Below are 23,454 nucleotides of genomic sequence, written 5' to 3' on the forward strand. Positions count from 1 at the left end.
CATTGAAGGGATAGTTCACCCAAAAATGGAAATTCTGTCATAATTTGGAACAACTCGATGGTTAAATCCAACACAACTCTTCTTTATAAATGTGCACATTTCGGTATATTCGATTACCCATATGTGTGTCATAATAATTCTTGCTAAGTACCTCCCGCACAAAGCCCAGTTAGGAGGCAGGATTTGGACATTTGTTGGGAATGGATTTGATCTGGTTTGGGAGGAGTCACGGCTGCTTGGGGGTTTACTAACCGACCGACTTAATACCGATGTCTCCAGATAGCTGCGCGGAAAAGTGGAGCTCTTATTCGCGTTTTGTCCGTCGGAAACACTGTGGATCGCGCAATCTTTATAACCTAATGAACTAGCGGACATTGCCCGAAAGAGATCAACACAGACACCGCAAGGGGAAGCAGACAGAGTTCGGTTGGATTCGTGGCGTATCGCACTTACAGAAAACCGAGTAGACGATGGCCAAACCGAACTACACCGGCGTTTACCACATGGTTTCCCAAGATAACTTCGAAGGTTATCTGGCGGCTTTAGGTAAGCAACCTTTTAAAAAATCTCTGAAACTTTTATCCTTTTGCATTTATCATGTTTGACTACTAAATATGTAGGTGTTGTGTAAGCTTGGCTTCTCTTGAAAGAATCTATTCATAACAAAAACAAATATTTGGCTTCATGGTTGCTGACTGTAATCTACCTTCTCCGCCACACCTACGCTCGGTGTGAAGTCTTCCGATAGAGACCTTCCTTTCATCTCTGTTCGTGTAATGAAACACCATCTATTTGTTATTTGGGGGGAGAATGCGTAACCGAGATCGTAACTTAACCGAAGATTGCTGAACCCCCTCATTTCTCTCCTGTGATTCACGTTTAGATGTAAATTACGCATTAAGGAAAGTCGTCTGCCTCTTGAAACCAAGTAAACAAATCGAGCATGATGTAAACACTGGAAACATGAAGATAAAGACAGTCACTACGTTTAAGAACTTCGACATGGACTTCACTTTGGGAAAGGAGTTTACAGAGGATCTGGGGCCGGTCGATGGGCGAAAGTGCCAGGTTTGTCGATCTGTTACAGGTTGTGTTTGTGTGTGGGTCTGTGAAACGGTCACACAAAAGATTTGGAGCCGGGCTAATGGTTGATGTTCTCCACATGTTTCAGACCACAGTAGACTGGGAGGGGGATAAATTGTTGTGCGTGCAGCGAGGAGAGAAAGAGGAGAGAGGGTGGACACACTGGCTGGAGGGAAACACTCTCCATTTGGTAAGAAACAGAGGCTTTTTAACTCTTTGTGAATGTTTTGTGAAAAATAATTTACATTGTAACCTGTGTTTTAGTTCAAGTTAATTTTTTATCACATGAAGTTTTATTTATTTAACTACATTAAAGAATGAAACAAAAGAGTGTGAGAACCACACTGACATAAGTGATACATTGTTTCCCAGTGAGTGTCATTTTCTTTCCTTTTGGTTGCTTGGTTACATTTTACATTTGTTTAAAGCAACATGCATTAGTTTTTTGAGGGTTATTCTTGATCTTCTCTCTTTTTCTCTCTCTGCAGGAGTTGAGGGCTCAGGGTGTCACTGCCAAGCAAGTCTTTAAGAAGGCTGAGTGAAGGATAGCAAAAGAAAGAAAGAGAGCTTTTGAGTTCAGCGTGTCCGTCGAGCTCAGGGCTCAGAGAGAGGCCATGGTACGTCAGAGACCCCCCCCCCCCCCAGTATTGAAACGGAGACCACCAGTTACAAAATTGTTTCCTCTTTATGAAATGTTTCAGTATATCCCTCAATGAAAGTTTCAGCCCTGTTGCCATTAGGAAGCTGGATCATACTGTAATGATCTGGTTTCAGGCTGGATTCATGAATGTCTTGCTGATATTTTTACAGTATGAAGAAATCAGCCTGTGGTTTTGCATTTAGATATTGCGTTGAGTTCATTGTATCTTCGTAAATATAATGTACGATGTCCTGCTACTGTATGGGAACAATAACTTTGTCTGTGATTAATGCACTGTACTTTTAAAACAATGCCCAAGTGCTAAAACATTTATGGTCTTGAACATGATATTGTGTTATCATCTATAGAAAACAACAGTTTGTATTACCATAAAATCCAGTGACTGTGAAATATTTGCTTCTGGTTTCTTTTTTAATACTAATCCACAACTAATTTCACTTAATGCAGTGGATGGTAGTTCTTAGACATGTGTTAATGCATCACAGAGACCAACATCTGTGTCTGTCTTGAATCAGATCTTGTCTGTTTGTGATTACAGTTAATTTTATGTTTGTTTGTGTGTAAATGTGTGTGAACTATGTTTGCATTTCTTTACACGTTTAAGTGTTAAAAATGACTAAAACCAAGTGGGTAGTCAAGCAGTGGTTTTCCCTTCTGCCAAACCTGCATGTGACCACGAGGGGGCAATAAGAGACCACTATTTCAATAGCTCAAAACTTCTTATGCTTTCAGATAATGAAGCTGCTCTTTGTCTTTGTTTTCTGAAATTGGATATTTGTAATCTTTTGCTTGTAAACATGCAAGTGACTACGGCAGACTGATAGGCTTGTCAGTGAAATTCAATATGACACGGCTAAAACAAATATGACTTGTTTTAAATATAATGCAATGTTCATAGACGAATTAAGGTTAAAAACGCTGTATTTTCCAATACAATATTTTTATTTTGCTACGGACTGCTGCTTTAAAGTGATAGTTCACCCAAGTGGAAATGACTCGCTCTGGACTCAATCAAACCTCCATGATCTACTTCTGCTGAAAACAAAAGAATATATTTTGAAGAAATTTGTAACCAAACAATTGTGTTTATTTACATGTTTATTTACATTGTATGAACACACAACCACAGAGACATTTCTCAAAATATCTTCTTTTTGGTTTCATAGAAAACGTTATATACAATTTGAGCAACTTAAGCGTAAATAAATGAGTTGCTTTTTGTTTTAGTAGGCTACCTTATAGATTTCCTTATCAGCAAATGTGAACTTTGTGTTTTCAACGTGAAAGCATACAAACAAACTGAACAGGTAAATATTTGCAGGTTTAATTCATGTAGCTCTCTGTAGATGTGAGCGGTAGAATATATCTGCGCTGCTAAACAAATGGAAATCAATATTTTCTACAGTAACATAGAGAGATAACAAAACACACAACAAATAATGCAGGTAATTGTCAAATAAACAGGTTAATGTCTTGTTAATCATGCCATTCTGACTCCTGCGGCTCTGATTGATAGATGGAGGGAAATATGATTCTATCTGTAGAATAATTTGCGGTGGAGTATTTCTCTGACACACTCATGACTTGTGTCGTCCCCAAATCACAGTTTGTGGAACAGTCCATGTTTGAGTTATTTTCAGCTGGGGGTGAAAAATCATAAACATTAATGAACAGGCACGAGTGCACATCTTATTTGATATGTAGTTTCTTACAAAGTAAGCTAAACTAGGATGGCTTTTTGATAACATATTACTATATAAATGTTAATATTTTTCACTTCTGTTTCATTAAATAAGATTCTGTTAGGATCCTTGGATTTTGATATCCTGATATCCTGAGAAAGCCGTCGGCTGCTTTGCAAACCAGACAATATGAACTGTCATTACTTGACATTTTATTTCAGCTGATACATCAAATGCTTTATCGTCCGCACTAAACTATGTGCAGGAGGGATGTGTAGGAGTTGCGGGAGGCCAAATGAGGTTAAACCGTGTTAGCCTCTATGGCACACAGTGAAAGACGAAACAAATGTGGTTTTTACTCTCCTGTCTGTGTGCCTATAAGAGGTCAAAGGAAACTTCATAATCATCGATGCAGTGACGCAAAGCCATGGTTGAAATAGCACAAAGTGTGTTGCTGTTCATTTCTAAACTCTCCTGACTGTAATTATTGCTTATCGTGGGAATATTTGGTAAGACTCTAGAATAGTGTTTGAATATAATCTGTTAGACTTTGGTCACAGCCTCGGTAATACTAGGTACGGTGTTGTCTTTATAGGCCTAGGTCAAAAATATGGGGTTTCTGATCAGTTATTCATATAGTATTACGGTTCATTATGTTTCCCATGTTGGAGATTTTACTATCATTTCGCACAGTTGGCTTGCTAGAGAATTCTGATTTGAGTCAACAGACACGGAAATACAAAAAACACACGTGACTTCTTCTTTTCTAAATAAGGGGCCTGCCTTAGACAATGTGACTGGCTAAAGGTTATACATGAGATCTGAGTATCAGAAGAAATGTTACAGTGATGTTTGCAAATGACACAATACAACATGTTGTGCTTGTGTATTATAAACCGAAAGTGTTTTACCTGTATACGTGAGTTTCTGATCCTCTTGATATTTCTCCATACCAAAACTAGCAGGACATTTCAGGATGTCTGGAGGAAATGTCGGGGAGGTGGAGCTAAAATACTCTGAAATCGTCACTAAAAATACAAATACTGTCGTCAGATGGCTCACGAGCCAATCAAAAATCAACAAATGAAGTTTCTTGGTAAACCATTTCTGATCTCACAGCAGTTAATGCATGGGGTTTTTGAAGGTTTTGCTGTCCTTGACTGTCAACTTATACCAATGCAAACTACTTTCTTTTTTGCTGTGCAGCTATAACGTTGAATGTAAAAAAATAACATTCATATTTTTTGCAATTTGGTAGATAATTATTGTATCTTGTTTCTAAGTGTTAGCAACCTCAGATGTTTTTGATTATTTTAAGCGTTTGTGCATGCAACACCAAGGCGATAAAAGTCTGCAAGTCTGTATGTGCTTTTGAAAGGATGTGGTCTACCAGTAGCATATTTATCACAAGAACAGTCTTGTGCACTATGCAGATTGATATTTACAAAGCACACAGTATTAAAGCATGTATGATGTATTTACTGTTCACTACATCCTCACTGTTAACAGCAAAGTGAGTCATTGAGTCATTGTATGTATTTGTGTGTGGTTATTTGTGCATCTATGTTTGTGTTCATAGGCTTGTACAAGACAGAGTTTGGGGTTTCCCATCTATTAGCTAGAAGCATTGACGTACAGTACACAAACTAGGACCCTTTAATGTACGTCAATGCAAACTGCTGCTCGCCTATCTGTGACCTACAGGTTTGATCTGATCTCAGCATGGCTTGGTGACGCCGATGGCTGAATCATTTATCTCTATTGTTTTTAGTATTTATAAACATGTTTCTAAATTCATGGGCAAAGACTTTATTAGGAGTATCTGTACATTTTTTTGAAAAGCTAAATGTCTGAGAATCACTGTATACGATACATAATTTGTCTTTACACTAAACAAATATAGAACATTAAACATACCTGAGTTTTGTGAGCGACGTTTGGTTCTCCAATAGATAATAAATAGGACCAGAAATATAATAAGGGCAGTAACCCCAAGACCTGCCCACAGACCAGCAGGTAACATCCAATTACAAGCTGATGGAGAATAAAGAGTTACCAAATAGTAACAATTTATAAACGAAATAAAAAACTTCTCAAAAACATAAGAGTTTGCTATTATTGGGTCTAATGTATGAAAGGTAAATAATACAACTCTGGTTAAACTGGGTATGAAAGATTTTCTTGTTTCGAGTAAAAAATTCCAGCTGGACACTTACATTTACATGCTTTAAAATCTCCACATTTAACATCTGTCTTTGGGGTCCCATGATCCTTAAGATCTCGACCCAGATACGCACAACTGTAAAATAACAGAGAAGACAGATGATCTCCCAATCAAATATGTTTAAAGGTGACGTCACTTTTTTATAATTTTTAGGGGTGATTATGCTTTTGTGTGTTTCTTAAGAAAAAGGAAACATTGTATGTGTACCTTTACATACAGTATGTCTCATATTTAGAGAAATGTTGAGAAAGCAATACCCGCCCACAAACCCCCTCCTTTATGTGCCTCTAAACGTCTTCTCGGATGGAATTATCTGAATGTGGTCTTATTTCGTGTAGGAGAATGACATCAGACACATTACGCAAATCCTGTAGTTGGTAAATAACATACAGGCTATGCATGCATACCCCCTTTTTTAAACCAAACTAGAGATAATAAGTTCAAAAACATTGATCACAAGCTGAACAAATTTCTGTCAGTCGTATAATCATAAATCAATCTGTCGGGCTAAATTTGATTACTTTACACATAACTTCATGTATGAATAAAAACAAATTGGTTCATGTTTTGTAAAGAAGGCCAAGGAAGAGTTGTATTTGTGTGTCCGTGAGTGAGTGTGAAAGGCTCATGTGAGTCAGAAACTCGCGGTTCTGGTGACAGTTTCACAATTGATAAATTGACAAATCACATGGGATTCGACTGAGTCAAATTATATGATCATGTGAGGTTTTACCTGGTATGATTTTTGCAGCTGGAGATGTAGTCTGTCACATTACTATATGTGCCGTCTGGACAGGGCTCGCACTTTGTGTCCTCCAGGTGCGTGTCTGCAACACAACTTAAGTTATTCAATATTCCACTCAGAGAGCTTATGGAAGCTCAATGCTGTAAACTGTGGCAGATCTTTCCATCATGTCCACAAACACACAGTAACTGTAATAATAATTCACACCGAAGTCAAATAGCTTGCTTACGATTCTTGGCGACCCCTTGCCCTGGGGGGCACTTGTTCACAGGAGAACAGTGTTCGCATTGGTCTTCAGTTAGATTTGTGCAGTAGAAGCCTGGCTTACATTTGCACTGCCTGTTTGTGTCTGCCCGGCACTCCACGTCTGGCATTAAATTATTCACTGTATAAAAACAAAAACAAATTAACAAGTTAACAAGTTATTTCCTGAAAAGGATGTTACACCAGACGTTTTTCATTTATCAGGTAAATAAAGTTTAAAAAAGTTTTTGGTGAGTTAAATAAGGTACTTCAGATGATGTGCATCATTTACATGTCACAAAACATCTAAACTAAAGCCTCACATGCACAATAAACAATCATTGAGAATTTCAGATAAAGAGATGAAGAATGAAATGTGTTATTACTGCTGGAGCACACTCTGCAGGCTAGACAGCTTTCCATATGGTTTTCTGCGGCAGTGAAGGTGCCATTTGCACAAGGTTTACATTCTGCAACATCAGCATTACATTGATGCACAAATTTTCCTGAGAAAGAGAAAAATATATATTAAGACTCCACATTCATGCTGAAAAATTCTGGCAATGCGATTATTTGCAAATGATGTTAAAGCGTATCCCATCACAAAAATATATGTTTATGCTGTATGGTTTTGGAACCTAACACCACTCCAAAATTGTATGAATTACATCAGGATGTAAAGTTGTTTCAAACCCGTTTGACCTTCGCAGTACACAACAGAATATGTTTTGAAGAATGTCGGTAACTGAACAACTGCAGTATCTAATTAAATTCTAATGTACGATTGTACGGACACAAAACGAATGCAAGTCAATAGGTACCGCTGTTGTTTGGTTTCCAACATTCTTCAAAATGTTGTGTTCTGCAGAAGAAAGTGAGTCCTTCAGGATTGAAATGACATTAACATTTATGCATTTGGCCGACGCTTTTATCCAAAGAGACTTTCATTGCCTTATACTTAACATTTGTTTCTGAGAATGTGCAATCCCTGGGATCAAACCCATGACCGTGGTGTTGCTTACTTAAAAAAGTAATGTATATTATCCTATGTTATAGTTCATGCATTAATGCCAGGAATCATCCCCCCCAAAAAATTTCACCAACTATGAAGTACAGGATTTCCTGTGTTTAACACAGACTCTGGTGGGCCGATTTGACCTCGATCAAAGCTTCAGTATAGTCTATAAAAACTAACAATAATACGGCACTTGCGATTTAGTGCCTTTTGGTTAACTGAATGACCAATTTGTGTTACAACATGTAATGCAAATTATTTTCACACCAAAAAGTATCATGAGGAAATTCAAAAGACCAGTCCACAAAAATTATTTTCACACATTAATTGAATAAACAGTATTGTTAGACCTGTAGTTTCAAACCAGTATTGATACAATACTTGTGTAAAATTCTCATTGTGACCACCTGGGTGTAACGTACTACATAAATTACTGGATACAGAGCTGTTTATACAATAATGATATGGAACGCTTACCTTTTGGACATTTTGAATCTTTGCATTTTGTTTCTCTCATATCTGCTTTTCTAGCAGGTCGCTTTGCTTCTCTCCTGTGAATGTAGAAAAGTTTTTAAAGTCATATAAAGCCTGAAATCTTACTTCCTTTTCTAACCATATGGTTATTTTGGTGTACATGGTGTAATTGTTACCGAGAAATCGAGGATTATTCGGTCATGCAAGTCCGGTCTTCTGCGTCAGTTAACCTTTATTCTCCAGTCCTTGCTCTCTTACTCTCTTTTTCTCGCTCTTTATTTCTGTCTCTTCTCTGCATCTGAGTTCATTCGCCACAAAGGAATGAATTCTTTTTCCTCTCTATAGGTCTAGCTCTTTTCATGTCACCCACTCTAAACCCCCTCTTTTACTCTTTGTTTGCCCTCCGCACTGGAAACCCCCGCTTCTTCTGTCCGCCCTCTGCGTTTTGCTTACGTTCTGTCATCTTCCTTCCTGTCGTCTCAGCACACGTCTCTTAGAGAGAAAGGGACAGCGTGCATTCATTTGTTGCGAGTTTTCATTCTGCAGTCATTCACTCACTCTCCGGCCATTATATAGCTGTGTGAGAGTATTTCTTTACGGTCATTTTCTCTTCATGTATAAGCAGTAATGAGGGACTTGCACATGGAGCACCATAACAATATTTTAAAACTGTACTGTTCAATTATTCACGAAATGTCTGGCTTTTCTGAAAGAAGCAGTGTGTCCAGTGTCTAAATACTATGAAATGCTTCCTATGCTGTCACAACTTCCAGTGAAAAACTTTATGATCTGTTTATACAAATATGTCATGTGACGTGAGAGGAGTTGGAATATATGGACTTGGGTTAAAAAGCTTTAAAAAATTGTCATTACTTCAACTATCTCAGCTTTTCTTTCTTGATCATGCTTACAAAGCTGATGAGTATATCTTAGATATGTTACACAGAAATTCTCTTACTCAGTGAAATGAACCACATCCGCATTTTAAGGACCTTACTGTAACTCTGTAAATTCATCCATACATACTGAAAATTTAACTTTTAAAATTTTAATAATTTCCATGTTAATCAATCAATCAAAAAGTTAATGAGCGACTTGACTAGCACTTTTGCGTGGATTTATCGTACAGTGTATTCTGCAAGTTCTGAATCAGATATGCAGTTTATGGCAATTGAGGCAATTTCTACCTAGCTAGGGTTTTTAAACACCAAGCGGGATGCGGTGACTGGTGAGGGAAAAACAATACATTGTTCAGGATAGGGATGAGAAAATCTTCTCAATATTTCAATAAATATTGATGATCATGGGTCATAACATTTTCTTGTCACTTTACATTTTTCACGAAACATATTTGCATATTTTTAACGTTACGGCTCTGAATCACTCACTGTAACCTAAATGTCAGAACAAAACGAGGTCTCGCTTGAAACCCACAGATGACATACACCAATACCATCAATGTGTTCCTACTTCTTCCTTCTTTGGTCAGACGTGCTAACAGTAAAGTTTCATTCATTACTGTACTGCCCACGAAGGCTTGCCACACATACTGTAACACATTACTGTAAGACATATTCACTATAAAATCCTACTAATATTTAGCCATCAAATGATTATCAATGTAGAGCTCGAATGAGATACGTTGACTTTGGAACGAATTAACAAGATATCCTGTCTCTTGAATCACATTTAACAAATAAGTTTAAGCAGATTCATAATGTTAATTTTAACATTTTTTACACCAAAACTCCCTCATGTCATTTCAAACCTGTATGACTTACTTACACAAAAAAATATGTTGAAGATTGTACTGCAGAAGAAAGTCATCAGATATCTTTTCTACAGTGGTGAGTTTTTCTTTAAACTTTACCTTTTTCACAACTTCTTATGAGGTGTGCGTTGTATATTTTATCAGAAATGTGAGTCCTTTATGGGATTTACTAACAATGTCAAATGTTATGTAGTGAAATATAGGTCAGGTTGAACCCATAAAAACAAACGTTTTTTAACGACTCTAGTTGACATTTTCATGGGGTTGTTACTGTAAAGGATTGGAAAACCAACAATTGAGTGCAGATTAGGATTCGGTAATTTAGGCCTAAACTTCATCCATTGTCTTCTTTCCTCACACTTTCCTCTGTAGCGGAATAATATTGATATATTAATAAAATATGAATCAGCTGTCTTGTTTTTCGCTGTGATCAGTTATTAATGAGTATTAATAATCCTGTTATGCTATGTGCATCTGCTGTACATTGGTTTCTCTAGTTCACATCAGTTAAGGGTTAACACCCAGTGATAACTGTTGGGAAACACTTGGCTTGTATGTCGGGTGTTTGTTAAGGAAAACGGGGGATGGGATGTGTTGATGTAAAAAGAGTCGGAAAGTGAAAGTAAAGAGAAGAGATGACGAGCTGTGCTTAAACACTTCTCATCATGATCATTTTCTGGTAGGTAAACATCTCTCTAAATATACGCTATGTGAAGCTTTCTCTATTCTTTATTGAGATAAGTGATTCTTTTATTTTGCCTATTTACCTTTTCCCCACGACACCTCTTGCATGCTCTTTGGATTCTGTTGTGTTTTTTCTCTATCAAAATTTTCTTTCTCTTGTGCTCTTCTCTCTTTCCCCAATACTTTCTATTATGTATTTCTTTCCTGAATACTTCAATATCTTTGTCTGTTTGTCTTCTTTGTCCAGTATCGTTGTCCTTGTCCTTCCAGCAAGCCAGTCCATGCCGTTGGCCGGTTGGGTGCAGTCACCTGGACATCCACGTGGGTATGACCCCGATTCCAGCCTTAACTGGACAGAATGTGCCCCTGCTGGACTCAAAACCACACTCACTCTAACACACTTAGACCTGGAAGAAGCCTATGATTGTGAGAATGATTTCTTGAAGGTGTGTATGTGTGTGTAGCACACCGTAATGGTTTGGGTTTTGAAAATGTCAAACACACTGTATAGTTAAACATGTGACAACACATGTTTTAAATAAAATGTCCAATTGCACGAATGCAGTTATTAATTATATATATATTATTATATATAGTAATTCAAGTTCAATGTGTAAAATCTATCTCCAAACTAAAATTGCTATATAAATAAAAAAATATTAGATGACAGTTTTACTATTTTGTATGTGAAATATTAACCGTAAAGCATTAAACTGTGTTCATAAATTTTTCTTAAAGGGGTCATATGATATGTTTAAAACGAATGTTATCGTTTGTGTAAGATGTACTGCAATGCATTGCTCTGTATTTTCCACATTCAGTGCATGTTTGTATCTCCTCTTGATTATTTACAAAGCTCATCGTTCTGAAAAGCGAGGTGTGCTATGATTGGCCAGTTAACCAGTGCGTAGTGATTGGTCGAATACTGCAAGCATGTGACGGAAATGTAACACCTCTTACCATATTTGGAACATCAGGTTCCAAAGCAATTGTACTGACAGGTACGCCCACCTTACTTGGGTATACATTTGGGAGGTCTTAGTCAAATCATACCACGAACTGACGTAGATTTGTGGGGATGTGGTTACTCGAGGCAGTTCAGGCAGATCTGGGTGAGCATTCGCTTTCAGATTTTGTTCCCACACTTTTGCAATTTTACGTGTCTAATACATACATGGGCAACTTATAACACACCAAAGACACAGAAAAAGATGTATTTGCTCCATATGACCCCTTTAAAGCTGTTTTAAAGTTATATATTTGTTCTATGACAAACAATGTTTTTTTAAGTTACCATTTACATTTGCTATTCATATGATGTGTGCCTATGCAAAAATTGATTCCGTTGTTTACATTTTGTGTGTTAGTGTGTATGTCAACCGTCACCTCTTTTTGTTCAGATATATGCAGACGGGGAGCTCTTGTTCAATCTGTGTGGACGCAAATCCATGAAGGAGCTGCAGACATCCATAAACCCCTTTCTCCACTCCTCTTCTGGTGGCTGTCTGTTTCTTTCATTTTTAGCAGACTACTCGAATCCCGTGAGACACACTGGCTTTCGGGGCTTTTACACCATACATGGTGAGGAAAAGATACACTATTAATGGAGTAGTTCACTTCTAAATTTGCCCCCATTCACTTTCCATGATCATTTTTATTCCCATATGGAAAGTCAATGGGGACCAATTTTTAAGTGAGCTACTCCTTTAAAGGGTCAAACACACTGTATAGTAAACCTATTATTCATTTTGGATTTCCCTTTCGTGATATTAGTGGTGCAGAAATGAATTTGAATCATTTTCATTATGTTAAATTATACAACATTCTGTTGTTCTGTTATTGAGAGTGGGTTACCTATCCTTCATTGCTGTGTATCTGTTTAACCTGCTAACTTTCAGACGTTGATGAATGTAAAGACCCTGAAAATGAGTGCACTCAACTCTGCAGTAACTACATTGGGGGTTATCGCTGTTTCTGTAGCGAAGGGTATTTTCTCGACCCCGATCAACACACATGCAGAGGTATTTTTCTACAACTCTATATTATTGGACATCACAAGTTTAGAGCATCAAAACTTAGCATAAGGTTCTAAGCAGTCAATAATAATTTTTCTAAATGTGGAAAAGAAATGGATTTACCTTTGTTTTGATTTTTTTTAACTTTTTATAACTTTTTCCATTCCCTAAAAAACGTTTGGAAAAATTTGGACATTCGAGGTTTCGGCAGGACAACAGAGATATATTATTTTTGTTAGTTACAACATGTTGGTAACTTTTAATCTCATGTGTGGGTTGTAACAAAAACCATTAGTTTAAGATCTAGATTAATCAAGGTATTTGAACTAATTATGTTGCTCCTAACTTAAAAAGTTTGCTGTTTCTGGTTCTTGTAATAGTAAATCTAGATTCATCTTAATGATGTTTGCTATTTCAACTTGCAGGTATGGGGTTTTAAATAATGAAAATATACCTTCATACAAATTTGTGGCTAAACAAGCAAAGACAGATACGGTGTTTGTGGCGTCACTCATAAAATGGCATTTATTATAAATGAATAGGCATCCAAAGACTAGATTGTGAGGGGGCATGCCGGACCTCCAGCCTGGCTTGTCCGTTGTGAAGTGGTGCAACACAACTCAAATAAAACTAAAACTAGAATAAACAAAACCCCATATATTAGATCTAACCTCTGCTTAATTTAATTTAAATTGTTGGTGACACTCACCCTATGTGAGCTAAAATGTTAAAATACATAAAGTATTTAATAAAAATAAACAGCTAAACGCGTAAGCAAATCAACTTTGTCAAAGTAATGTTTAATTCTCTTTATCTTTCAGTTAGTTGTAATGAAGATCACACAGACTCTCAAGAGGGTGTGCTGATGTCACCTGACTGGCCTGGGTCATCACCGGAGAACCTTCTCTGTTCTTACATACTGTCTGCAAAAGAGGGTCTGCAGTTTGAAATAACATTAACAGGCCAGTTTGATGTGGAGATGGCAGCGAACGGACAGTGCAAGGACTCATTAACTGTAACCCAGAATTGTGACACATTCAACTGTACTTGAATACAATAATTCTTCAAGCCTCCTTACTTTCTAAATAATTTCTTTCCAGATAAAAACTCTTTCTGATGAGGAGACATACTGTGGGAACAAGCGCCCTCCTTCCCTATTCATTTCCAGGTCTAAACATGTTGAGATTACCTATAGGACAGATGACGAAGGAACAAACAAAGGGTTTAGACTGAGATACAAAACCATAGGTTTTTTGTTCTCTATCTAAAGAGTATATCATGTCATTAAAAATCGAACTACATAAATTTTAAACGCAATTTGAGAAACAAAAAAAATGTTGTGACATATTATTGTTAAACGTGTTTTTTACAGAGATGACATGTCCTGGAACTGTGACAGAACATTCTCGTCTGATCCCTAATAAGTCTGAATATAATCATGGAAGTGAGATTACAGTTCAGTGTGATAAGGGTCACATACTTAACGTAAGTGATTTAGATGGTATATCATCTGATTTAAGTGGAAGTTCACACATCATGAAATGTCATCATTTACTCCCTTTTGTCATTGCAAATCTTTATGACTTTCTTTCATCCGCAGAACACAAAAGAAGTAGATATTTTGAGGAAAGTTGGTAATGGAACAGCACTGGACCCCATTCACTTCTACTGTATGAACACAACATGCAAGTGAATTGGGTCCAGATAACAACAATTTTCATAATATCTTCTTTGTGTTCTGCGTAAGAAAAACAGTCATACAGGTTTGAAATGTCAAGAGGGTGATTAAATGAAGACAGAATTCGTATTTTTGGGTGAACTATCACTTTAACCATCTGAAAACAATATTTGAGTATTTGTTTATCATTTTCCCACGATTAATCATTGCATGTTCTGTTTGCTTCATCTTTGTGTTGCTTAGTCTATTGGTGAGGTGAAACGTGAGTACAGATCCACATGCAAAACCAATGGACAGTGGAGTCTGGTTATCAAATGTGAACGTAAGAAAACATTTTCATTTGTCTTTCCAACTTTGGGTTTCCTTGAATTCTGAACAATATTTTTTTATAAACAACAAAGCTTTTGAGGATTTGACATTTGGGAAAAACAACAATAAAAGTTTCTATGAGCCAGCTGTTTAGATTGTTTCAGAGAAATGGACTGATAATGCTTTGCACTGTCTTTATCTCCCCTTCAGCTGTAGATTGTGGAAACCCAAATCTTCCAGATGTGACAGAACTAACAGTAGAAGATCCTCAAACAACGTACCAGAAAGAAATCACTCTCACATGTATCTCTGAATATTACCGGATGACTGGAAATGGTGAGATGCGTCTGGTTATGTGTAAACTATACTGATGAAAAGTAATGACTTTTACACCTGTGTTTATCTTCTTTCTCCTTAGGTATTTTCACCTGTGATGCCAGTGGTACCTGGGTATCTGAGAGTGGTCAAAACCTTTCTGAAGATTTGCGTATATGTGAACCAGGTACACATAGATGTCCTGAATTCCTTATGAATCACATAAACACTCTTAAAGTGAAAATGGTCATATCATACAAACATGCATCTTGTCTTCAGATAACATAAAAGGAGTTTAGCTAATGTATTTCAAAGCTTCCTTCTATCATACAATGAATGTGAATTGGGACCAAGGGATTTGTGTCCCTTGGGGAAAAGTCATGAAGATTAAAATAAGGGTGTGATAAGGGTGCATAAGGTTTATTTCCGGGGTATATTTATTTTTATTTTTGGGTAGTTAAAATGTTTTCATTCTCTTTCATGTCATTGTTTTATTTACAGTGTGTGGAATGAATACAGAGATTGCTAGTGGAAGAGTCTTTGGTGGAAAACCAGCCCTATTGGGACAGATTCCCTGGCAGCTCTTACACAGATCAAATCCTAGAGGTGGTGCAGTTCTGATCAGTGATTATTGGGCGCTCACGGCAGCTCATGTATTAGATGGATACGAAGATGACACAATGAATTGGTTAGGGGGAATGATCGATGCTCAAGACAAAAACATAGTCAACATGGAGACAAAAAAGATAATAATTCATCCAGATTATGAAAAAGTGGGCAAAAATGGCGATCCAAAAAACTTTGATAATGACATTGCACTGATCAAAATGACAGAAAGAGTGCCACTTGGTCTAAACCTCAGGCCGGTGTGTCTACCAGATAAACCAATAGTGGAGGGATTAGAAGGCACAGTCTCAGGGTTTGGAGGAACGCACAAAAACAAAAGGAGCCAAGTTTTGCTTTATGGGGATGTTAAAATACATCCTCTTAATAAATGTGATTCATTTGGTCAGACTGTAACTGATAACATGATCTGTGCTGGAAATGATGATGGTGTTGATAGTTGTAAAGGTGACAGCGGTGGTCCATTTATTTACCCCAGACTCCTGCAAAACTCTGCAAAAGAGCCCTATAGTCTTCTTGGTCTTGTATCGTGGGGTCCTTCTGAATGTGGAGATCAAAGGTATAAAGGTTTCTACACTAAAGTCCATAACTACATCGACTGGATCAAACAAACCATTGCACAGAACTAGCATCAGCACATTGAAATAGCATTCAGCTTTACCTGTCTGTCATTATTGTATCGCACATCAGTCATGTTACCTTCAGTCATTGACTTAATCTCTGATCAACATGTATACGACACTACTATTTAGATAAACATTGTTTGGCGTTTGTATTTTTTTATAGCCAGTGTCTCTGTTTCATCTTCATAATAAAAAAGTTTAAACACAAAGAAATTGTGTCTTTTTTCACCAATGTAACAATGGCATGGCAAATGTTTGTGAAGCCCTATTATTAAAAAAAATGTACTTTTACACATAAGACTTTCAATACCAGTCATTATAAAAAGCAATAACTTCTAAACATTGAGGGGCAGTTTCCTGGACAGGGGTTATTTTAAACCAGGACTAGGCCTGAAAGGAGTATATTTAAGTCATTTTTTAAGACATACTTTACAAGGAAACATTACTAGTGTGCATCATGAGACACAACAATTGCGCTGATATATTTTAAGATATGCCAGTGCAAGTTATTTACGATCAAGACAACGCTTACATTTAAATTAGTCTGAGACTAGGCTTAAGCCCTTGTCCACCCCTAAATGAGAAAACTTTAAGATTGCCTAAAGGATAAAAGCACTCCTTTAAAGCTGTCAAAGATAATGTATTACATGTAAAAATGTAAGTATTATAATAGGTTATATTTGGGAAGTGGTATTATGTGGTCTCTGTAGACTAACTCGTACTGTTTGATTAAAAAGGTTAAACACAACAGGGTTTACGGGAAAAGGTTGACTTCATCTCCCCCTCTTTTTCTTCCATTGCCAAAGAAAACAAGTTAATATTGTTAGTGACTTTTAGACTCTTGTTTCTGTGCTGCCTTTGATTTTACCCACATTTTTAGACTGCATTACATGCCTGTCATGGGTGAAACATTTCACATAATTTGGTAAGTTGTTTTTATTTAATTCCTTATATTATAATTCAAGTAAAATTCAGAATTTGTTAAACACTTAAAATAACAGTAGGGCAAAATGCTAACAACACCAGTAGGACTGGAGTCCCTCTTTACTAAATTATTCCAGTATAAAATATGTCCACCTTTTTCTGTCGAACACAATGATGCAGCCTGCTGTGGGTATTTGTGAATGTGTGTGAGCCGCACATGTTTGGAGAGGTGTCTTCTCCACGGTATCCTCAACCATATTCTGGAAATCTCAATGAACAATGGGACCTGGAAGTACCAATGGGGTATAAGATCCAGCTAACATTCAATCATCTGGACATTGAGGCCTCTCCAAACTGTCTTAACAATTCAGTTATGGTTAGTGATGTTTCATTAAATGATATTGGGTTTGCCCAAATGGCTCATTAAATAAAGCATCTGAGTTCAGCTGTGTGTGTGCGTGTGGACTTTTATATGTGAGTGTTTTATATGCTCATGCGGACCCGTGTCACTGTGGGGACCAAAATTGAGGTCCCCACGGGCACAAAAGCCTATAAATTATACAGAACGATAATTTTTGGTTTAGGGGTTGGGTTAGGGGATAAAAATACAGTTTGTACAGTATACAACTCATTACACCTATGGAGTGTCCCAACAGAGATAATAAAACATACATGTGTGTGCATGCGTGTGACCTTTGATGGACTGTCAGTCTATCCAGGGTGTATTTTCTGGCTGTGGCCTAAAATGCTAGGATAGACGCTAGGACTGATCCATCCAAAATGGACGTCTAAATTAGTTTAAACCATTTGTTTCTAGAACAGTAGAACACAAATGATTTTAGATGATTATTTTCTGTATGTTCAGGTTATTTCTGATAAGAAGATTGAGGGAAAGTTCTGTGGCCAGAATTCCACAGACAGATTTCACCCAGGAGATAAGCCCGTCTTAGCCCCTGGAAACCGTCTCAAGGTGATTTTTCAGACTGAAGACACAAAACGCAATTCACATCTCGGCTTCACTGCATTTTTCCAGGCTGTTGGTAAGATTAAATAATCTCACAAATGAGAACCTAAATGTTTTAGTATAGGCCCATCTAACATTTGGCCTGTACTTCTGCTGCCTTTCAGACGTTGATGAATGTAAAGACCCTGAAAATGAGTGCAATCAACTCTGCAATAACTACATTGGAGGTTATCGCTGTTTCTGCAGACCAGGGTATTTTCTCGACCCCGATCAGCACACCTGCACAGGTATTTTTCTCCTACTCTATATTATATGACATCACAAGTTTTAAGCAACATAACTTTGCATAAGGTTCTAAGCACTCAATTATAATTTTTCAAAATTTACACTAAATGGATTTACTTTTGTTTAGATTTTTTTCATATTTATAGATATATCTTTAAATATATGTAAAGTTAGTTATAAACATCTATAGTTGCATTGATACATATTTTTTGGCTTAAATATTTGTATTGTGTGGTAACTGATTTGTATTGTGCCTAACAACTTCCTTCAGCCGTATAAATCACCATTTATGTTTATTTCTGAGAACTGCAAAAGTCTAAACATTAAACAAATTTGTAAGTCCTCGACTGCAAACCTCAAATTTGGACATCAAGCATTTCGGCAGGATAGCAAAGATATATTATTTTTGTTAGTTACAATACAGTATTTTGGTAACTCTTCAATCTTATGGGTGGGTTGTACCAACAACCATTTGGTTAAAAGCTAGATTAAATCAAGGTATTTTAAAGGGGTCATTTGACTCGGCTGAAACTAATATTATTGTTTGCTTTTAGATGTAAAACAATGTGCATTCACGATTTGAGGTAAAAAGCGCTGTATTTTCCACATTCAGTGCTCCGCCTCTCTGAAAAGTGCTGATGTTTTACAAAGCTCATCACTCTGAAAAGCGAGGTGTGCTTTGATTGGCCAGGTCACTATTGCATAGTGATTGGTCGAATAATGCACGTCGGTAATGGTCGGTAATGAAACACCTCTTACCATATTCGGAACATCAGGTTGAGCCGGCGACGGTACAATGAGATTTACAAGACCGCCCCCTTACTTACGTATACATTTGGGCGGTCTTAGTCAAATCATACCACAAAGTGACGTACATGCTTGGGATGTGGATACACGAGGAGTTTCAGGCAGGTATGGGTTCGCATTTGCTTTTTAGATATAATGCATCTTTTCTTCTGACACTTCCATTTTTGCAATTTTAAGTGTCTAATACATGCATGAGCAACTTATAACACACCAAAGACATAGAAAAACACGTGTTTCAGCCATATGACCCCTTAAACTAATTATGTTGCGGCTAACTTAAAAAGTTTGCTCTTTCTGGTTCTTTAAATAGTAATCTACATTAATATTAATGATGTTTGCTATTTCAACTTGCAGGTATGGGGTTTTACAGTTGTGTTCAAAATTATTCAACCCCCACTGAAATTGATTGTTTTGGTCGGTTTGACATTGATTATGATCATTCAGTCATCCTGCTTACAATTAAATCAAAGAGGCACCTGTAGGTCAGACAAATATAACATAACATTTATAATGAAATGACCACAAATGTCTTTTCTGAGCTCACATCATTATCAGTTTTATTCAACCCCCAAGTGACATTCAATCTTAGTACTTAGTACAACATCCTTTTACAGTTATAACAGCTTTAAAACATGAAGCATAGCTTGACACAAGTGTCTTGCAGCGATCTACGGGTATCTTCGCCCATTCATCATGGGCAAAAGCCTCCAGTTCAGTCACATTCTTAGGCTTGCGCACTGCAACTGCTTTCTTTAAGTCCCACCAGAGGTTCTCAATCGGATTTAAGTCTGGTGACTGCGATGGCCACTTCAAAATGTTCCAGCCTTTAATCTGCAACCATGCTCTAGTGGACTTGGAGGTATGCTTGGGATCATTGCCCTGTTGAAAGGTCCAACATCTTCCAAGCCTCAGGTTTGTGACGGACTGCATCACATTGTGATCCAATATCTCCTGGTACTGAAGAGAATTCATGGTACCTTGCACACGCTGAAGCTTCCCAGTACCTGCAGAAGCAAAACAGCCCCAAAGCATGATTGACCCCCCGCCATGCTTCACAGTAGGCAAGGTGTTCTTTTCTTCAAAGGCCTTGTTCTTCCTCCTCCAAACATAGCGTTGATCCATGGGCCCAAACAGTTCTAATTTTGTTTCATCAGTCCACAGAACATTATCCCAAAACTTCTGTGGTTTGTCCACATGACTTTTGGCATACTGCAGTCGACTCTTCTTATTCTTTGGGGACAGCAAGGGGGTGCGCCTGGGAGTTCTGTTATGGAGACCTTCATTACGCAGGGTGCGCCGTATTGTCGGAGCAGAAACTTCAGTACCCACATCTGACAAATCTTTTCTCAGTTCCTCAGCAGTCACACGGGGACTTTTCTCCACTCTACGCTTCAGGTAGCGCACAGCAGTCGAAGTCAGCATCTTCTTTCTGCCACGACCAGGTAGCGTTTCAACAGTGCCCTTTGCCTTGAATTTGCTAATGATGCTTCCTATGGTGTCTCTTGGTATGTTTAACATCTTTGCAATCTTCTTATAGCCATTGCCCTTCCTGTGAAGAGTAATCACCTGTTTTCTTGTCTTCCTGGACCATTCTCTTGACCTCACCATGTTTGTAACCACACCAGTAAATGTCTAGAAGGAGCTGAGTATCACAGTCATTTTAAAGCTGCCTAATTGGTGCTTATTAGGCTTTATTGCTGCTCCCTGATATCCACAAGTGTTTTCAATATCTGATTGAAAACACTTCATTGAACCTCTGTTCTTCAGAGTGGTAGTCTTTATGGGGTTGAATAATTATGTCAATGAAGAATTCACAAAAGAAACATTTACTACTGTATTACAAAACTAATTGATGTCATTTTAATTGCATATGGTTCTTTAAGAAGTCCTTGTAGGATTTCATTCTGAATACAATTACAAATGTACACTAAATTCCATAAAACCATTTACAGCATTGGGGGTTGAATAATTTTGAACACAACTGTAAGTAAAAAAATAAACATACATACAAATTTGTGGCTAAACAAGCAAAGACAGATACTGTGTTTGTGGCGTTACTCATAAAATGGCATTTATTATAAATGAATAAGCATCCAAAGACTAGATTGTGAGGGGGCATGCCGGACCTCCAGCCTGGCTTGTCCGTTGTGAAGTGGTGCAACACAGCTAAAAAAAAACTAAAACTAGAATAAACAAAACCCCATAGATTAGATTTAACCTCTGCTTTATTTAATTTAAATTGTTGGTGAAACTCACCCTATGTCAATTAAAATGTTCAAATACATAAAGAAACGTGAGTACAGATCCACATGCAAAACCACTGGACAGTGGAGTCTGGTTTTCAAATGTGAACGTAAGAAAACATTTTCCTTTGTCTTTCCCACTTTGGTTTTTCTTGAATTCTGAACAATATTTTTTTATAATCAACAAGGCTTTTGAGGATTTGACATTTGGGGAAAACAACCAAAAAAGTTTCTATGAGCCAGCTGTTTAGATTGTTTCAGAGAAATGATCTCCCCCTTTATCTCCCCCTCAGCTGTAGATTGTGGAAACCCAAATCTTCCAGATGTGACAGAACTAACAGTGGAAGATCCTCAAACAACTTACCAGAAAAAAATCACTCTCACGTGTATCTCTGAATATTACCGGATGACTGGAAAGGGTGAGATGCGTCTGGTTATGTGTAAACTATACTGATGAAAAGTAACTTTTACACCTGTGTTTATCTTCATTCTCCTAAGGTATTTTCACCTGTGATGCCAGTGGTACCTGGGTATCTGAGAGTGGTCAAAACCTTTCTGAAGATTTGCGTATATGTGAACCAGGTACACATAGATGTCCTGAATTCCTTAATAATCACATAAACACTCTGAAAGTGAAAATGGTCATATCATACAAACATGCATCTTGTCTTCAGATAACATAAAAGGAGTTTAGCTAATGTATGTCAAAGCTTCCTTCTATCATACAATGAATGTGAATGGGGACCAAGGGCTCGAAGATTAAAGTCATGAAGATTAAAATAAGGGTGTGATAAGGGTGCATAAGGTTTATTTCCGGGGTATATTTACGTTTATTGTTGGGAAGTAAAATTGTTTTCATTCTCTTTCATGTCTTTGTTTTTTTACAGTGTGTGGAATGAATACAGAGATTGCTAGTGGAAGAGTCTTTGGTGGAAAACCAGCCCTATTGGGACAGATTCCCTGGCAGCTCTTACACAGATCAAATCCTAGAGGTGGTGCAGTTCTGATCAGTGATTATTGGGCGCTCACGACAGCTAGTTTAGCAGATGGATACGAAGATGACACAATGAATTGGTTAGGGGGAATGATCGATGCTCAAGACAAAAACATAGTCACCATGGAGACAAAAAAGATAATAATTCATCCAGATTATGAAAAAGTGGGCAAAAATGGCGATCCAAAAAACTTTGATAATGACATTGCACTGATCAAAATGACAGAAAGAGTGCCACTTGGTCTAAACCTCAGGCCGGTGTGTCTACCAGATAAACCAATAGTGGAGGGATTAGAAGGCACAGTCTCAGGGTTTGGAGCAACTCACAAAAACAAAAGGAGTCAAGTTTTATTTTATGGGGATGTTAAAATACATCCTCTTCATAAATGTGATTCATTTGGTCAGACTGTAACTGATAACATGATCTGTGCTGGAAATGATGATGGTGTTGATAGTTGTAAAGGTGACAGCGGTGGTCCATTTATTTACCCCAGACTCCTGCAGAACTCTGCAAATGAACCCTTTAGACTTCTTGGTCTTGTATCGTGGGGTCCTTCTAAATGTGGAGATCAAAGGTATAAAGGTTTCTACACTAAAGTCCATAACTACATCGACTGGATCAAACAAACCATTGCACAGAACTAGCATCAGCACATTGAAATAGCATTCAGCTTTACCTGTCTGTCATTATTGTATCGCACATCAGTCATGTTACCTTCAGTCATTGACTTAATCTCTGATCAACATGTATACGACACTACTATTTAGATAAACATTGTTTGGCGTTTGTATTTTTTTATAGCCAGTGTCTCTGTTTCATCTTCATAATAAAAAAGTTTAAACACTTAAAGAAATTGTGTCTTTTTTCACCAATGTAACAATGGCATGGCAAATGTTTGTGAAGCCCTATTATTAAAAAAAAATGTACTTTTACACATAAAACTTTCAATACCAGTCATTATAAAAAGCAATAACTTCTAAACATTGAGGGGCAGTTTCCTGGACAGGGGTTATTTTAAACCAGGACTAGGCCTGAAAGGAGTATATTTAAGTCATTTTTTAAGACATACTTTACAAGGAAACATTACTAG

The 23,454-nt window shown here is 37.3% G+C and overlaps 4 protein-coding genes across 4 annotated transcripts; 3 read left to right on the forward strand and 1 right to left on the reverse strand.

Annotated features, from left to right (window-relative positions):
* Nucleotides 1–202: 202 nt before the first annotated feature.
* Nucleotides 203–2,134, forward strand: rbp5 (retinol binding protein 1a, cellular). Its single transcript, XM_056762337.1, has 4 exons — nt 203–546; nt 884–1,068; nt 1,172–1,273; nt 1,572–2,134. Exons 1-4 carry the CDS (start codon nt 471–473, stop codon nt 1,623–1,625), a joined length of 417 nt encoding a protein of 138 aa, XP_056618315.1. The 5' UTR covers nt 203–470; the 3' UTR covers nt 1,626–2,134.
* Nucleotides 2,135–2,817: 683 nt separating this feature from the next.
* On the reverse strand, nt 2,818–8,554 carry LOC130432982 (tumor necrosis factor receptor superfamily member 5). The gene is made up of 9 exons (XM_056762612.1): nt 8,304–8,554; nt 8,131–8,204; nt 7,025–7,144; nt 6,625–6,780; nt 6,384–6,477; nt 5,643–5,725; nt 5,344–5,460; nt 4,338–4,454; nt 2,818–3,384 (listed from the first exon to the last, which is right to left on the reverse strand). Exons 2-9 carry the CDS (start codon nt 8,168–8,170, stop codon nt 3,221–3,223), a joined length of 891 nt encoding a protein of 296 aa, XP_056618590.1. The 5' UTR covers nt 8,171–8,204; nt 8,304–8,554; the 3' UTR covers nt 2,818–3,220.
* Nucleotides 8,555–10,419: 1,865 nt separating this feature from the next.
* Nucleotides 10,420–16,456, forward strand: LOC130433448 (complement C1s subcomponent-like). Its single transcript, XM_056763326.1, has 11 exons — nt 10,420–10,577; nt 10,830–11,028; nt 11,983–12,163; nt 12,481–12,603; nt 13,419–13,612; nt 13,698–13,845; nt 13,970–14,082; nt 14,519–14,597; nt 14,795–14,920; nt 15,003–15,086; nt 15,401–16,456. Exons 1-11 carry the CDS (start codon nt 10,564–10,566, stop codon nt 16,150–16,152), a joined length of 2,013 nt encoding a protein of 670 aa, XP_056619304.1. The 5' UTR covers nt 10,420–10,563; the 3' UTR covers nt 16,153–16,456.
* A 463-nt stretch (nt 16,457–16,919) lies between these two features.
* LOC130433450 (complement C1s subcomponent-like) lies at nt 16,920–23,217 on the forward strand. The gene is made up of 7 exons (XM_056763328.1): nt 16,920–17,071; nt 17,251–17,446; nt 17,936–18,110; nt 18,199–18,321; nt 21,663–21,788; nt 21,868–21,951; nt 22,257–23,217. The coding sequence occupies exons 1-7, from the start codon at nt 17,037–17,039 to the stop codon at nt 23,006–23,008; spliced, it is 1,491 nt and encodes a 496-aa protein (XP_056619306.1). The 5' UTR covers nt 16,920–17,036; the 3' UTR covers nt 23,009–23,217.
* The last annotated feature ends 237 nt before the right edge of the window (nt 23,218–23,454 follow it).

This window comes from Triplophysa dalaica, chromosome 12 (assembly GCF_015846415.1).
Source record: "Triplophysa dalaica isolate WHDGS20190420 chromosome 12, ASM1584641v1, whole genome shotgun sequence".
In the NCBI taxonomy this organism is placed as follows: domain Eukaryota; kingdom Metazoa; phylum Chordata; class Actinopteri; order Cypriniformes; family Nemacheilidae; genus Triplophysa; species Triplophysa dalaica.